At 49.8% G+C, this 13,831-nt stretch overlaps 1 protein-coding gene across 11 annotated transcripts in view; it reads left to right on the top strand.

Annotated features, from left to right (window-relative positions):
• MPRIP (myosin phosphatase Rho interacting protein) overlaps window positions 1-13,831 on the top strand; it is a 163,544-nt gene that overhangs the window by 89,305 nt on the left and 60,408 nt on the right. For all 11 annotated transcript variants that reach the window (XM_030577958.1, XM_030577965.1, XM_030577959.1 and 8 more), the window contains exon 5: window positions 3,390-3,474. In XM_030577958.1, the coding sequence (XP_030433818.1) occupies window positions 3,390-3,474 (85 nt within the window). The remainder of the gene's footprint in view (window positions 1-3,389; window positions 3,475-13,831) is intronic.

A 13,831-nucleotide genomic window follows, 5' to 3' on the forward strand; every position in this document is an offset into this window, starting at 1 on the left:
AAATACAGTGGGAGCATGGAGTTAACATTTGCATTTCTGAAAGCAGAAGACAGACAGTCCTGTCTAGCAGATACATTCCAGTAGGTCAGTCTGTGAGGTTTCCCTGATGCACTCACTCCTGTCCTACGGTCTCTTCTTTTCCTTCCCTCCTTCCTCCTCCCGCTGCCCCCACATCATTCCTGTCTTTGGCCTCTCTTGAGAAGGAACTGTGCCAAATTGTTTGTGGTTTATTGCAATGAGGCCAAATCTTCACTTGAAAAGCTAACATGAGACCCAGCAAACTCATTTTGCCTGTGACCTCAATGCTGGTTCATTTTAGGGTTGGCACCGCAGCTGTGTTGGAGGGGCTGTAGCTCAGAACTAAGAGACAAGGGTGGAGATGGGGTTATGGGTGGTCCTGGAGTTCTGTGCTGCACTTCATGTCTTTTGAGTTGCTATGTAGCTTTGTGTGGCTGGGTCTCTTCCTCCCTCTCCCTCCCCCTGTCTCCCCCCCCCCCGCACTCCACCCCAGCCTCAACCCTTGCAAAAAGAGCTCTTCCTCTTCAGGCTGTGGTTACTGTCTACTGGGTATCGTTTGCTATGTTGTCCCTAACCAGCTTCGAGAAGTTGAGATTCGGTGCGTGCCAAGTTCCTGCTCGGAGGGAGCTTTTATGGTCAAGTTATAAACCCCTGAAAATATGGGTTAGTAATGGAAATGCTGACGCCACCCAAGCTCTGATGACATGCACTGCATTCCTGGAAGGCAGCGGAGAGGTTGCTTGCAGAACAGTATGGCTTCAGGGGAGGTATCAGAATGCAGCATCCAACCGGTAACGTGGTCAAACCCACCGATGAGCTGGACATGCTCTGCCCTTCCTGGAGGGAAGAGCGGGGGAGGGAAGAACGGGTGTTCTGTGAGTCCAGAAAGGGGACATTTGTATCAGTTTAGATGGACTATATGGGCCCAAAGAGGCAAAGGTGTTAACATGACCAGGTCACTGTCTAAACAGTGTTTGTTTGCACGGTTCAGTATACAAGACCTCAGCCTGCTTAATACTGCGGCAAATGCATCATTGAAAATCTTTTTGAAGATATATGAAAGAAGGGGAAACAGTTAAAGCCTTTGAAATTTGGAGTATTAAGGTTTCATTTGAGCAACATCTCTTGTTCATTTTCCTGTAAGCTGGGGAAAGCCTTTGGAAGGAATTGTTTTGACAGTCTCTTGGATGGTAAAAACTGCCCTTTGGGGAAAGGGGAAAGGAAGTTAAGCTGGGCTGGAGCTGTTGGTCTGATCCTATATCCTGAAAGACACAACAAGACAAACACACACAGGGGGAGAGAGAAGAACAGCAAAGAGGGAAAATGCAGCTTCTGTCTCTGGTGTTGACTTTCGCTTGTAATTGCACAGCACGTCATTGTCTTAGCCACACTGAGACCTGGCAAACTGGGACCAGCATTGGGCTTTTTAGGGCATTGCTTTTAGCTGCCTCTTTGGTCACAGGCTGATAGCAGTACTGAAGAATATCCAGTCGTGGCTGACTAAGCCTGACTCTTATTAGACGGAAGGCAAAAGGAGAGGGATAGGAAACAGAAGAAATAAGATGGTGGAGGAGAAGGACCCACAAGAGGATGAGGGCAGAAACAACCAAATCTCACATCTCAGATGGTGTTTGGGATTTAGCCAGAGCCAGTGAAGATGGCAGTGTCATCTGGGTCCCTCTCTTAGTCTGCTGCGGTCAGAACATCTTTCAGGATGATAAAGATCCAGCAACGGTAGATCCCAGGGCAGCAGGAGATGGTGGGAGTGGCAGCCATGAATGATGGTGAAGCTCGCTGCTTCCTGTTCTCCTGTCTTTGTCAGCCGGCATCTGTGTCTTCTAACGTTTCTTCCCAAAAGCTTTTATGTTAAGGCCCCCACTGTTGGGTGGAACATCCCATTCCCTTGTTATCTTCTCCACCAATTAGGCCTAGTTTCCAATGCACCAATTTTGGACGCCATGACACCTTGATTTCCAGTCCTGCCCTTTTCCTGTTTACCAGGCATGCTCTTCACACAGTCTTTGAGTTATATCAGTGGGTCTTTCAGTTTGGATTCATTCCGTCTTTGTCTCCCTGTTCTACCTTTTCTCGTGAACATTTTTAGGTGGTTGTGAACTTTCACTCACTCCTTACGGTTGAGCTCGCAATCAGAATGAATTTGTAGGCTCAGTTATTGCAACATAGAGTCATTGATTGTACAGCCAGAAGGGATCACTGTGGTCACCTGGTCTGCTCTCCTGTATAACAAGGGCCCTAAAACTTCCCAGAGTTAATTCCTGTTTGAACTAGAGCCTAGATTTTCTAACTGGAGGGCGTGCCCCTTGCTTATCAGGAGGGCGTGGGTAAAATAGAACATTCCCATGTCCTTGCTACTTTTCAGGAAGAAGAGGCTGTTGAGACAGTACTTCTCTGGAGGCAGGTGCAGTGGCAGCAGCTGGCACACAAGGAAAGCTATTACTGGTGTGGGAGTGGGGTGTGGGTTGGGGAGCAGGATTTGGATTTGGAGAGCGAACCTGCTTCTGCAGTGCCTGTTGCTGTCCCCCCACCACATCACACCCTGCTTGTGCTCTGAATGCTGGGCTGGTGGCAGTGGTGCAGGGATCAGAGTCCAGGCGACCGTGGCAGCAGTAGCATGGAGGAAGCAGCTGCAGCCAGTGAGTGGAGTCAGCAGGCGCAGCCCAGTAGGGATCGCAGCCCAGCTGTGGGAGGAGAGGGGCTTGCTGAGGCTGCAGGAGGAGGCCACAGGCTGGAAGAGTGTGGAGGGGGAGAGTAAAACAAGTGGCCTGGGGAGGGAGGATAAATTGGGGGGCACACACTGGGACATGAATCTCTGAAGGGAAGTGCAGCAAAAAAAGTTTGGGAACCTGCACCTGATTTCCAGTCTGAATTTCCCGCCACTGGATCATGTTATACCTTGTCTCCTAGCTTGAAGAACCCTCTCTCAAATTCTTAGAGACTGTGATTAAGTCACTCCTTAACCAAGGACCTCCTAGGTGTCCACATATATTGGCATATATCCATGGTACCCAGTGGGATTGCGCTCTGGACTCTAAGCCGAGTTGGGCATGTTCTGTGCTATCCCCAAACCTATTTTCTGGGCTCCTCCCACATCCTTTTATAATGGTAGCTAAGCATAAAGTGTTATTACACTAGGAGCTGAGAGTTCAGACAGCATCTTCCATGGCCTGGTGTCCAGCCAAGAGGGGCAAACTAAAGCAATGCAGATCTAAAAGCCAAGCGCCTCCCAGCCAGCCCAATGACGGGGAATCCTGAATCCAGAGGACCCCGAGTTCTGCTGGGAGTGAGCTCTTTCCTGGGCTGCCCGTCTTGCTTCTTAGGGAGGACCTTACTGTAGTTCTGTTTGTTTGCAGGTGGCTGGAGATGTTGATCGTCTACCCGAGGACAAACAAGCAGAATCAGAAGAAGAAGAGGAAGGTAGAGCCCCCAACCCCGCAGGTAACCCCAGGCAGTGACCCCCTGTCATTCACTGTAACCCAGAGTTCTCTCCAGGGGTTGGATCCCTTGGGACTAGAATGGAGAGCCAGGAATGGTGTGTCTCCTTACATTGGCTCTCTCCCAGGGCTGTTGCGGGTCTCCAAGGAAGGGTGGGAATGTCTGCCTTGCTAGCCCAGTTGAGATGAGAACTGGGCTTCTGGCCCTTTAGAACGCTTCTGTTTCTGGGTGCGTGGGGCAGTCAAGTGGCGCCAGGGCAGCTACGATGATGTGAATTAATTTCTGGATGTCACTTTCTGTGCTCACTGCTCCCCCCCCCCAGCTTTGAAGATGAAAGTGCTGTGTTAGTGCTCATTAGCCTGGCTCTAAAACTCCCTGTAGCAGCCAGTGCAGCCGCAACTGCGTTAAACCCCTGGCTGCCCCCCTCCCAATCTGGTTTCTCAGATCCAGCTGAGTTACGTTCCCAGAAGGCAAAATGGATGAGTCTTCCCTGCTTTTCCCCTTTCCTCCCAGGCCTGGTTCCCTCTGTGCGTGCTTGCTGAACTGCAGTGGGATGTGCGGGGTTGTATATCTGGGAAGGGTCTGCAGCCAGGGCTAAAGCTGGAAGTGCCTGGTTTTAGGTAGGTTCATAAGGAGAAGGGTGTGGCATGGTGGGAAGGTCGCCACTTCTCCAGCTACCTTCGCTAACACACAGGCCAGCTCCACAGCCAATTACAAAACTTTGAACAGTATCGTTTGGTCTCAGGGGCATGTGTGCAGAGGGGGAGGGAGGATGGGAAGAGGAGGAAGCGATCCTGGCTGCTCGCAGCCCTCGTAGAGTCCGGGAAGAAATTCCACAGGGCTCCAGTTTCCCTGCATGAGATGACCCCGGCGATAACTAGAATGAAAGGAAAATAATGAAGGTCAAGGCTGAGCTGGGAGTTTCGGGGGCTGGAGCTGTGCTCTCCAGGGACCCAGCGACAGCTCTGTGCTCTCTTTGACTATAAATGGTAAAGCTGGAGCTGCCCATGACCCACGCTTTCCTGCCCATGTCTCCCACATGGACGGAGTGGGGTAGAAACCCACAGGTTTGGAATCCCACCCCTTGGCTGGAATAATCTCTCCTCTCAGGGGCTACAAACAGCCTTGACCCATGTGAGTGTGTCCTGGAACTGCTGGCCAGCAGGGCAGAGATGGTTGGACTGGAGGAATTCACCCAGCAGGCCTGGACTCTCTCACAGATGGTTACCTGGGAGCTGGGCAGGGTGTCTTTTGGAAAATAAGCCCAGCCCTTCCCCCTCTTTCCTCCTCCCTCCTCCAGCATGAGCCATTTGTTTTCTCCTGTGATTCCCATATAAGGGTCAGGTCTGGGTACCTGAGGAGAGCTGAGTGTGGCTCCACATAGAACACTTGTGGATTGTCCCCAGCAGCCCGGGAGTTAGAGGGAGCAGAGTTGTGGCTTCCTCAGCTCCCACCCAAGGTCCTCTGAGGGGTACAGGGTGGGAGGAAGAAGGGGATCAACTCTTTACATAGATTATCTGTGGCTTGTTCTCCCCCTCTGCCTCCCTTCTGGAAGACGTCCCTGCGCGTGATGCTGGGTCATCTGAGCCGCCCCCTGGAGCGTGGTGAGGGCTTGGAATGGGCCACAGGAAACTTTGTGGGGAAATGTTGGCTCCTGAGTGCCATGGATGTGTTGATGCTATGCCGACACTCGTTCTGTCCTGGGGGCTTTCCCCTCTTCCATTATCAGTGAGAACCACCAGCTCAGCTGAGATACTGACCCCTATCCCCCACAACCATGAACCCAACCCCAGGCCCCTTTGTGGGGACTCGAACTGGAAGCATAACGCCCCAGTGTGTCGCTTTCAGGGCATTCTGGGAAATCGCGTCTGGCTATGCAGGGGCTGCAGCCCAGAAGCTCTCTGCACGTGGGAGCAGGGGGGAAGGAAGGGAATGGTGCTGACTGAGGAAACGTTACCCAGCATAAACCCAGCTCTCAGAGCTGCCTGCTTTTGAGGGGGAAAAAATGCAACCAGAATAACATCATTTTGGGTTACGTTTCATCACCATGGCAACTGCTTGGAACCTGTACAGGATCTGAGCTCCTGAGCACCAAATAAGGCAAGTGGCTCTGGAGAGGATGCACCCTGCCCACGCGGAGGCGGTGCTAAGGCCCGAGCTCCCTGGAGGACTGAGCCAGGCTGCCCAGGTGTCCCCAAGGATGGGGCATGTGGGGGCCCAATGGGGTGCACCCCTTGTGTCTCGCTGCCTTAGACACAAGCTCAGGGGCTTAGTGTGGGACTAGAGAATGCCACTATCACCCACAGCAGAATGCCAAAGCACAGACCCCCCTGCCTGGATGCCAGCACTGGGTGCGTAGCCCAGGCCAGCTCCTCTGAAGGACCCAGGTTTGTACTTCAGCTGCCGCTGTGCTGAGAGCTCACAGTGGATGAGCTTATGTTTTTTATTTATTTCTCTGCTTCAGCTCCCTGGCCCTTGGCTGCTCCCTGAGATCTTCCCCCAGGCCTCCATTGAATCCCGATTGCTGTCACAGTTGTCCTCTATTAGCTGGTCTCTTCCTCCCCTCTTAGGTTTCCTGGAGGAAGGCTGTGTCATGCCTCCATAGCACCCCACTTATCCCTTTGCAGAAGCTCTCAGTGCCCTGAGAATGATCGTCTTGTCTCAATTCTAACTCTGCTCCACTGGAGCTGGTGTTTAATGCTCACCTCTGCTCCTCCCCCACCCCCCCTCTCTTGAAGGCAGTGAGGTATTGAGCTTGTGTATTTCTGTCCACTCTTATGCCACGTCCTAGTGTGTGAAGGTAACTGCCCAGAAAACACTGCCGCATGCCACTCAGGGGGATGGGCTAGGAGGGTGGCACAAAGGTTAATACCCATAATTCAGCAGCATCGCTTGTACTCCATTCAGGCCAGGCCCCCAGCAGTAAGATCTCTCGGGACACTTTGCTGTTAGATCAGCTAAATAAGGGCTCCATCCTGCCTGGTGCTGAGCACCTCTCCATCACAAAGAATGGGAGTCCAGGGCACTGTCCAGATTGGCCCTTGCAGGGTTTAATAGGAATAAATAGACACAGCAAGACCAATTAATAAACCTCTCCTGGCCTTCATGCAAATCTCTCCATGTTCCTTAAGAAGCCCTGGTGCTGCCCTGGCCCTTGTCTCCTCTTGAGTTGAGCTCAGAGGTGGTCTTGGGTTTCCACTCCATGACATGTCTTAACTGGAAGACAGCATTGTAACGAAGGGCCAGCACCCATGGGGCTGAGACTAGCAACTGATCAAACAAGAATCTTCTCCTTCCTCACCCCATACCTTCCCCCAAACCTTGAACCAAACCTTTAGGAGGGAGCAGGGAATCTATTTTTATGGTGTAACTTCCACTTTGCAGAGAGCCCTTTGCCCTGCTGGGTCCTAGACCGAAGCAGCTGCCACCCCAGACCTTAGACTTCCAGCTCCTGCTCTTTGATGCTGGAGGCTCAGCTGGGTTGGACAGCTCAGAGGAGCATCTGAATTTGGAGCCAGCATCTGCGTCGGCACTGTCCTAGAGTTGAGTGCATTTGGCCTAGGCCTGCGTCTGTCCCAAACGTTGAGGCATGTCTGTAAGAATTCAGTTACTGTTTGAGACTGTCCCATACCTCTGTGTGCTCCTTAAACATACTGTCTGGCTAACAGAGGGACAGTGCTGAGCTTGAAGGCCAGATGTGGCCTGTTGAGTACTAGCCCTTGGGACTATCAGCTCTGTCACAGGAATGTAGGAAGATGGATCAGATATGCGTGCCTTCTAGTCCAGTGTGTCTAACAGTGGCCAGCTTCAGAGGAAAGATGTAAAAACCCCGCATAGCAGCACAAGAGCAATGTTGCTTAACTGCAGGCTCCTACCACGGGCAAAGTCAGACCACGTGTGGCTTCTCTGAACCTTTCCCTGAGGGGATGAGCACAGGGCCTGTATTTGGGCTAGGGGTGCCTCTTAACATTTTTATTCTAAAAAATGTATGGAAATGGGCTCAGGCCAGCTGCTTGCATAGTCTTTGTACTGGAACATTTGTGGTCCCTGCGTCGTGGATCCACAGGACTGGTGCTATGACCTCAGCTTTGGAACAGTCTCTGGGAGGACCCCTTCAGTGAGCCAGACCCCCTAGGAGGTCTCACGCTTCCTCCAGGGCAAACCATATAGCTTCATCGCCTCCGTAGGCCGGGCCTCTGGTCCTTCAGCCCTCCTGCTTCACACCATGAGCTCTGTTCAGCAAGTCCAACTGAGGCGGACCACTGAGGGAGACTTGTACTATCTTAGGAACAATGCACCTCCGCTGTCAGCATCTGCAGCAACACTCAGCATAGGAAGACCTCGGTTAGCACAGAGAAAAGAAAGTTACAGCGTAGTCCATCCTGGTCAGCACACAGCCCAAAGCCTCATCCCTCTGACCTCCCTTTGCCTGAGTCCAGGTGTGTCCCCGGCCAACTGCTTCCTGCAGCCAACTTAACTTCCACCTCATACCCCTCCCCTCTGTTGTTCCAGGGCTGGGGAGATGAGGGAGCGGGGCTGTGGAGAGGTGGGGAAGTCCATATCTGTTGTGAGTTGTTGGTTGCTAGGTGTCCATGTCCAGGCAATGGATTTGCCATTGTCTTTTCAAGAGCTCCATTAATATGGGGCCCAAGCCCCAGACAGCTGGGCGTCATTCACACCTGTGCTTTAGGCTGCCCAGAGAGCAAACAGACCTCCCCTCCCCCCTAAACTAGGTAACTCTGCAGCACATAGGGGAAACCGAGGCACACGTAGGCTTCCTACAAATATTACAAAAGATTCCCACTTAGTCACATCCTGTATAGTGTTCTACTCTACAAAAGAGCAAACCAGTTGCTGTGCAGCAGATGCTTAAAGCTGGGTCACTGGGTGATGCAGGCGAAACCTCAAAGCCAGGAAGCTGAATGAGGAAACTGGGAGCTTTCCATCATAATCAAAGGCTGGAATGGAAGGCAGGAAACTCCATGTGTATCTGTTGCTACAGAGATTTTTGTTTGCCAGAACAGCTCCGGCAGGATAGTATTAAGCACCAGCCAGAGTGGGACCTTTTCTCTTTACTTTCATGCATTCCTCACTAACTCTACCCACTTCCTCATCTGCTTTCCTCCTTGTGTCAAATGCAAAGCAGCCACAGCTTCCCATTCTCTTTCTCCTTCTCCCCAAAGCAGCCTGGAAATGATCTGATCCCAACCTCACGCTCTGGCCACGCAGCACCGGAGTGGTTAGAGTGGTTCAGGCCACCGCGCCAGAAGCCTGTCACCGCAAACTCGGTTACCGGAAAAGAATTCCCTTTGAAAGGGCTTCTATTGAACTTGGCTGCCTGTCAGGCCTCTCTCTTTCTGCAGGAAAAGAGCCTTTTGAAAACAAAAAATACCCCTAATCCAGCTGCAAATATTGTCTGCAGCAGCACTGGCTGCTGTGGTCACTTTCATGATCTGTTTTCCTTTTATCTGCAAAAACTTCTAGGTGGCTGGAAAATGTCATTGATTTTTAAGCCGGAAGGGGCCACTGTGATGATCTAGTCTGGCCTCCTGCATGGCAGAGGCCATAGGAATTTAGCTCTGGTCTTCTCACGCCAGCTGCTGCTGGCCCTTGGAGTAAAGTGGCATGAGCCCTTCCATGGAAAACTGTCTTCTGTTTTCAGCTCTTGTTCTCATGGCTTCATCTCATTGTGAAAATTGTCATTCTCTCTGCTCTTCCCCAGCTAGAAACTATATCAAGGCAGGGGTCAGTGGATGGCGCTGTTAATTGTAGTGTTTTTTCTTCACATGTGAGCATTTTTTTAATCTCAGAAGGAAATGCAGGCAGGTGGCTAGTTTTCTGATGTTTTTCCGAGGTGGGGGCATGATAAGCAGCAAGGGACCTTGCTCTCTGCCTTAATCTCTCTAACTGGATTCAGTTCTTGGTGCAGAATTGCTCGCTGGAAATGAGGACACTGGTGCTTGGGCAGAGATCCCTGAAAGAAGGGATTGTCACCACCACTGTTCCAGGACTTCTGTTTGTGTACTGCACTGATTTCAGCTCCCACTGAAAGCTGGTCTCCAAGGCCCAGGCTTCTGCTACAACTCGGCAAAGGGGTGACAATATAATACAAAATTTGAACAGCTAAAGAAATGGGAAGAAGCCGTCTTGCCTAGAAAATGCTGCTTTGCTCAACAGTGTCCTTCTCAATCTCTTTCTCTCTCTCGCTGTGTCTGGATATATGTGCGTACGTATTCATTAATACATATAGATGGACTAAAGTTTCAAAGGAGATTAGTAACTTTGAGTGCCCGTTGGAGACATCTTAAAGGACCTTCAGAAGATGATTGAGTTTTCACTCTCTGAAAATAACCCATTAAAATAATTCAGGTGTCTAAAAATTGAGGCAATTGCTAGTTGTCCTCAAAAATGTGGGCATGTGCATGTATTGGTGTATTTATAATATATTCATGTGAGAGCGGGAGACCAGATTATTTTCTATATATTAAATCACCAGAACATCTAAGGGCCTGAGCCTACAAACACTTATTTCTTCTCCATAACACACACAGTCCTGTTGACTGCAGTGGGATAACTCTAAGCAGCAAGCACTGTGCTTGGGTAGCCAGTAGGTTTTATAGGTTTGCAGGCCCATTGTGCCTAATACAGTAGTTAAGATTCATCTTGATTTGCCCATCGTCTGTCAAGGGGTTGAGAGACATTGGGAAGGGTTGTCACAATTTCCTTAATTATTATTTCTGGCTGTGGTTAATTTATCATTGGTTTGTTCTGACAAGTACTCAGTGGCTTCAAGAATAATTCTAAAAAATTCTCTAATTAATGGAACTGAACTTTACGCCAGTTGTGAAAGTCTCCATCTCTTCTCATGCATTAAGCTGCTAAACTGTCCTTCCTTCATCACAAACTAAGTCAGGGAACCAGGCTTCCTGTTGCAAGGATACTGAGTAAAATGGCAGCTGTTGCTGATTTATGTTTGGGCCAGTCATACTTAGAGATGCATTTAAAATAACTAGTGTTTCCTTAACTGTATTTTAAATTGTGTTAACTAGCTCTTCTGTTTTTAAAGGAAATGTCCATTTAGCCATCTCGGGCGTTAAGGCATTGCATTTTTTCTTTATTTGTGGCTCGTTGCAAACCAGACCAGACAAACAATGAATGCAGCTGTTGAACAGTAGGGAATGAATTTTTCTAGGTTTTAATTTTTTTTGAAGCCATTGCACCAAAAAGGTTTTCTGATGTGAGCAAATGGCAGATGAAAGCAAAGGAGAAAGACTTAGGGTCATGGGACATATGTTAAGGGCAGCCGGGTTTAAGAGCAAGACTGTCAATAGCAGGAGACTGAGGGAAATAAGTGTGTGTGTGTGTGTGTATGTGTGTACACAGAGGGAAGGGGATTTGTGTGTGTGTGTACATGTACATACAGAGGGAAAGAGGTTTGGTTTATTTGCTTCATGGAGCATCACCTGTCAGGTGTGCTCTGTAGAGGTTGCACTGTTGGTGCCACACCTGGGGTGTGTAAGGCAGAGAGAAGACTCCCATTGCATGAGCGTGAAATCTAGCAGCTGAACTGATTTACTGTCTGTTTCTTGGCTGGAGGCAGAAGGCCAGGGTAGGGATTGTGGGGGATATCAGATTGATAGATATAAGTGGGCAGAAGGCTGTGAAGCCAAAAACAAAATGGAAGATCTCTTGGCTTTGTGCAGGATTGCTGTGATGGGGGCGATTCCGGTATACCTCCTAAATAACAGCTCCTCTGTTTCCAAAATGAAAGGCCCGTGGACAGAATTTCCTGTCTAAATGCAAGTACTGAACTCCGTTCCCAGAGGTTAAGGAGGCTCAAGGGCCTTGGCTCAGGTGGAGAGAGTGGCTTTGTTACCCCTTTCTTTTTAAGCTCTTGAGAGATTGTCCCCTTGCTCAGTGTTCAATGCATGTTTTTAAACATGATCATGAAAGGGGATGGAGCTGAGTGGGAAGGTTCTGGGCCCACACAGGGTCTATCTAATGGCAACCCCACAGAAATAATCTAAATGTTGAGGTCCTAGACAGAATGCTAGCTTTACACAAAAATGTTCTGCTTATGATGTGAAGGGAGAAAAGTCCATTTGAGAGACTGGAGCATGGAGGGTGTTCCAGAGTGACGCTGTCAGCCAGCAATGGGGCTGCTTCGGATGGACCAAAATTCGTATTCCCTTCATTGTAACTTTGAGATGTAAATGATAAATCAATCTGCTGACGTGGGCTGGGCCAGGTTATCAGGTGGACCAGGTAGAAGAGGGAGGGAACAACCACAAGGTCAAGAAGTTACTCTGCAGGTGTTAATAAATATCGCTTCAGACCTCTTCAGCGCTCGTTCAGTAATAACTGCATCCCTGCTGTGCTTGTCAATCCGGCGGTCAAAGCCACACACCTGTTGTGCTGCAGCGACAGCATGCAGGTGAGGAGAGAGGCTCAGATGTGCCCCGCTGCTGACAGTCGGAAGCCCTTCCGGATGCTGACTTAGCCCATATGCCACCTGCAGGGGGTTCTGTGGCTTGTTGGTAGAAATGGACAGCACCTTGCAAAAGTGAAGGTGAGGAGCTGCTGTTTAAAAATGAGTGTAAACCAGAGGAAAAAGGCGTGTGACATTTCCACCTGCAGCCCTGTCTCTGGGTTCTCAGGCAGTAATGCTGTGAAGCCGCTAATCTCTCTTTCAGCGGGAAGTGTAGCTTAGGGCTGGTAGCTGGGCAGGAAATAGCTGGAAAACCAGGCTAGAGGATAGGATTTGCATTATCTGAAAAATAACCCCTGTTCTAAGTGTAAGATATACTGCGGGGGGGAGAGGCAGAAATGCATGCAATTCAGGTGTTCCTCTAAAACCCCCCCCCAAAGTATTATCTGCTTTCTAGTAACACAAAGCCCTTCTTTGTCTAAACCAGCTGAGCCCTTTAGGAGGAGCCCCGGGAGGTAGGCTGTGCTCATTGTTTCTAGCCAGGGGAATTTGTCAGGTAATTGTTGTCTTCTTGCAAATGGAACCTTGTTGAAATGTGACTCGATGGGCTCTAGAAGTCCTGTCTCTAAGAAGGTCTTCTGGGCAAGAGTTCAACACACATGGAGCCTTGGCTCAAGGCCCTCCTCCGCATCCCCTGTTGATGGACCAGGCGAGGGCAGCTTCGCCAATGAGTGGGCACGTTTGTCAGATGAGAGCTCTCACTCTTGGCCGTGCTTCCGAAGATCCAGGGTCTGGCTGGGCTTCAAAGCTTCCCCTCTTGGCGAGGTTCGCTGCTCTCTCAGGTGCTGACAGTTTGTGAAATGTTGCTTTGAGGGGAAAGCCACGCTCAAGGCCGAAGAATGCAGAGCCCAGTGCGGCGTTCCACTTGAAGTGGTGTCCAGGGCCAGCTGTTCCCTGCCATCCTGATGGAAATGATTTGCTGAAGTTCATCTTCCCAGTCCTCAGAAGATATGAAAGAGAGGGGAGGGGGTGGAGGTGTATATTTCGTGGATGTGAGGATGCTTCCGAGTAAACGTTTGTGGAGGGGTCAAAGCAGGTGGCCCATATGTTAAATGTCACAGAATACAATAAAAATCCATCAAGGGTTTTTTAGAATGCATGTTCAATGCTCTGGTTGGCCAAAATATCCAATCTCCCACTTTCTGCCCCAGAGGTGGTTGCACTGCTCGATTTCTGTGTGTAGTTGTGATCCTTGGGGAAGAAAGTGTTATAACAATAATCTCGTAAGATCCTCCATCAGCAACGAGACATCTTAAACATCTCCTGCCATGTGGGGGAGGGATAGCTTAGTGGTTTGAGCTTTGTTAAACCCAGGGTTGTGAGTTCAGTCCTTGAGGGGGTCATTTAGGGAACTGGTGTAAAAATCTGTCTAGGGATTGGTCCTGCTTTGAGCAGGGGGTTGGACTAGATGACCTCATGAGGTCCCTTCCAACCCTGATATTCTATGATGTAAGTGTTTGTAACTCCTATTGGTCTATACTGAGGTGATTCCGTTGCAAGTGATAGCACCAGCCTTTCACAAAATGAAGTGAGTTTGCTAGGTCTCAGTAGCCTCATGGAAGCTGATCCCCATAGATTAGAATCTATTTCAGCGTGATCTTTCTGTATCTCAAATGTGTGTACTGTGCTCATTGGTCTGGTGACAGCATGCCTCAGACGCACCAGGCCTACAGCACGCCTACTTGGGAAAGGACCAGCAGCAGGCATCACAGTCAGGGCTGGCGGTTATTGGCTGAGCTGTAGGGCTTGGTTAATCCATGGTTTCATGAGCGCAAACTTTACACAGATGAAAAGTTAAAAATGCTGGTATTGTGCTGCGTCCTGTCTGCCAAGCTGGGAGGGGCAGTTCCTACTGGAAAACAAAGCACAGCA

This window comes from Gopherus evgoodei, chromosome 10 (genome assembly GCF_007399415.2).
Source record: "Gopherus evgoodei ecotype Sinaloan lineage chromosome 10, rGopEvg1_v1.p, whole genome shotgun sequence".
Taxonomy (NCBI): Eukaryota; Metazoa; Chordata; order Testudines; family Testudinidae; genus Gopherus; species Gopherus evgoodei.